The 2,903-nt window shown below is 44.4% G+C and overlaps 1 protein-coding gene across 1 annotated transcript in view; it reads right to left on the bottom strand.

Moving 5' to 3' along the window:
- The window catches only part of RBFOX1 (RNA binding fox-1 homolog 1), a 1,254,735-nt gene extending 1,252,037 nt beyond the window's left edge, over window positions 1–2,698 (bottom strand). The window contains exon 1 of the mRNA XM_012554607.1: window positions 2,633–2,698. Within this exon, the coding sequence (XP_012410061.1) occupies window positions 2,633–2,677 (45 nt within the window). The 5' untranslated portion in view covers window positions 2,678–2,698. The remainder of the gene's footprint in view (window positions 1–2,632) is intronic.
- Window positions 2,699–2,903: the final 205 nt, after the last annotated feature.

Below are 2,903 nucleotides of genomic sequence, written 5' to 3'. Positions count from 1 at the left end.
GTTCTGTCCTTTACTGAGAGTGGTGTGTTGAAATCTCCTACTGTTACTGTGGAACTGTCAATTTCTCTTTTCAGTGTTGTTAGAGTTTATGTATTTTGGAGCCCTGTCATTGGGTGCGTAGATGTTTATTATGGTTATGTCTTCATGATGGATCATCCCCTTAATTATTATATAGTGTCCTCCTTCGTCTTTTATGGTGGATTTTGTTTTAAAGGCTATTTTATCTGAGATTAGTATTGTGCCACTCCTGCTCTTTTTTGGTAGTTGTTAGCTTGATGTATTTTTTTCCAACCTCTGACTTTTAGTAAATTCACATATTTGTTTCTAAGGTGTGTCTCTTGTAGACAGCATATTGATGGATCCTGTTTTCTTATCCATTCTGTCACTGCAAAGAGCACTTTTATAAAAATCTAATCAATTAGTGATGGCAGTGAAAATATTCAGCCCTTTTCACGCAGTAAATGCATTTTTACAAGAATCTATTTGCTTGATTAAAACGAAATGACAAGAAAAGTTTGAATATTCACTTTTCCTAAGACCAGTGAACAGTGGGATTGCCTGATATGACACAATTCCTCTACGTGAATAGAGAATTCCAGAAATAGAAAAAGAAAATCAGGCTCCTATTATCCTTCAGGTGCAAACCATTTGCTAAAATAAAATGTAGCAGAAGATATCTGAAAATCTTTCTGTGTACCAAGTTTAAGAAAGACAGGAGAAAAGAAATACAGATGGATAAAAAAAAGAGAGAGAGAAAAGAAAGAAAGCGGGAGGAAGGGAGACAGGGAAAGAAAAAGAAATGAAAGAGAAAGAAGGAGAAAGGAGAGAGGAGGAGAGAGAAAGACAGAAAGGGAAAGGGGTGCTAGAAACATCCCCCTTCCCCAATGCTCCCACCAACTCTTCAGAGAAGCAATTTTCTCTTCATAATCTGTGAGTTTTCTAATATAGATGAGGCATCAGCATATGTGGGCAGATGAGAGTTGGAAAATCCTGCATCTTATATGAAAATCATAAATGCTACCCTCACTATGAACAAGAGTATTCAACAGTGGTTGTTGATGGGCTATAGTTTACTTACTTGAAGAGCCACCCTCTTCCAACTTAATCTTAGCCAACCACAAAGGTAGGTTCCACCCTTCCACAAACATATTTTAACTCATGCCCTTTGGATTTTGGAACATACACTTTGATCAAAAATAGGGAACACGGCCGAGAAAGACGATAATTTTAAACCAAAAAATTGACTCCCTAGCTACTCAAATGGAGAGAATTACACAATAATTTGTGGCTGCCTCCATTATAAACCACATTCTTTTCTGTGCGACCCAAATTAAAACCACATAAACAGTGCGTAACTTACGAGATATCTGAAGATGCTCAGAAAGTGACTCTTGTGGCAAATAATTTATTGGAAATTCCACTGAGATGATATTGACAACAAAACTTTTGGATTCAGAGTTCCTTTCAGCCTTCAGGGAGACGGGGGAAAGCACAGCTCGTTTGCCAAAAGAATTAGTAAAGCCATCCATTTCATTGTAATCTGAAAATAATGGCTAGAGAGAGAGGCTGAGATTCAATCTCCTAGGTGGTCCTTCTGGGTTGATAACTACGGCATTCGATATTCTGTACATTTTTTTAAAATGTTTGACAGTTAATTCCATCTCTTTAGAAGGCAAAGCACATTTCCTTGTGTTGATCTCTCAAGAAGGGCGACCTTTGAGTTCTTATTCCATTTAATAAAACGGTACAGAAGCTATTTTACAAGTCAAAATCTATTCAATATTACCAATTGAATCTCTCTTCCATGGGTATCAGGATAAACAGAGGAGGCAGAGTACAGCCGCACCACTAGCTCGGAGGTATGTTTACATCAACACACAATACATATTCACGTACTAGGATACATATGCCGTTGGAACGTGAGCCTGCCAACTTTCCAAATGCACGTCCCATCTGGCCAGTCATGTCCTAAACCCCTCTTTTAAAGAAGCGCACATCTCTTGCAAAACCATCCCTAGTCTATTGGGACTTCTACATCCTTCCTTATAAACGCTTATTCATCTCTGGAAATAAAGTTAAACGGAGCCAATGAGCACTACTGGCATTGAAGTTCCCCACTAACTTCCAGTCAGTGAAGAAAATCGATTCGTCTCCGGGCACCCGAACCCCTCTAAGCGCCCCTCGCCCTCTTCAGGCACCCAGCGCCCCTCCATGCGCCCCGGGCGAGCCCCAAGCAGAGCCTGCGAGAGCCCCGGGGCTGAGCTTACATACCGAGTCCCATTCACACGCTGCGAAAGCATCCGCGTACTTCCATCGCGGCTTTGGTTTTCCGGGATTCCATCCGCCGCCAAGTCCCTATTCTAATCAGCAGCCCGGAGGCGCACTCGCCGCCGCCCTCTCCGCGTTCACGTTGGACAGCGGCTGGCGGAAGATCCTCTGTGACAGGCAGCCAAAAATGTCAATTTGCACACTCCTCCCCCCTGTCGCCCGCCCCCTGTCCCCGTCCCTCTTCACCCCCCTTCCCGCGAAGGCAGTGGGCTCAGGCAGGCTCTGCAGAAGCTGCTCGCTCGCTCTCCCTCTTTCCCTCTCTCCTTCCCTGACAGTGTTTTAAAGCCTTCTTCTCTCGCCTTACCTGAAGGGCATCTCCCACGACTGCAATTAGCTGCCAAGATTTCATTGTCGGCTGCAAAGGGCCTCCTGTTTCCTCACCGGGAGAGCACCGGAGAAGTCTGAGCAAACGGCAAACGGTACCCACGTGCTAGCAATGTAAATGACTCCAGTCATCTGTCGTGCGCGCTGAGCCTGGCAGCTTGACACCGCCGCCAGCAGGTGCAGAACGCGCCCAGAGCGAGTGAGAGAGCGAGCAGCCTGAGCGCAGGAGGCAATCAACACCCAGCCGCACA

This window comes from Trichechus manatus, unplaced genomic scaffold (genome assembly GCF_000243295.1).
Source record: "Trichechus manatus latirostris isolate Lorelei unplaced genomic scaffold, TriManLat1.0 scaffold00024, whole genome shotgun sequence".
NCBI classification, from domain to species: Eukaryota; Metazoa; Chordata; class Mammalia; order Sirenia; family Trichechidae; genus Trichechus; species Trichechus manatus.
Note: the sequence above shows the minus strand (reverse complement) of the source record. Positions and strands in the feature narration are given on the sequence as shown.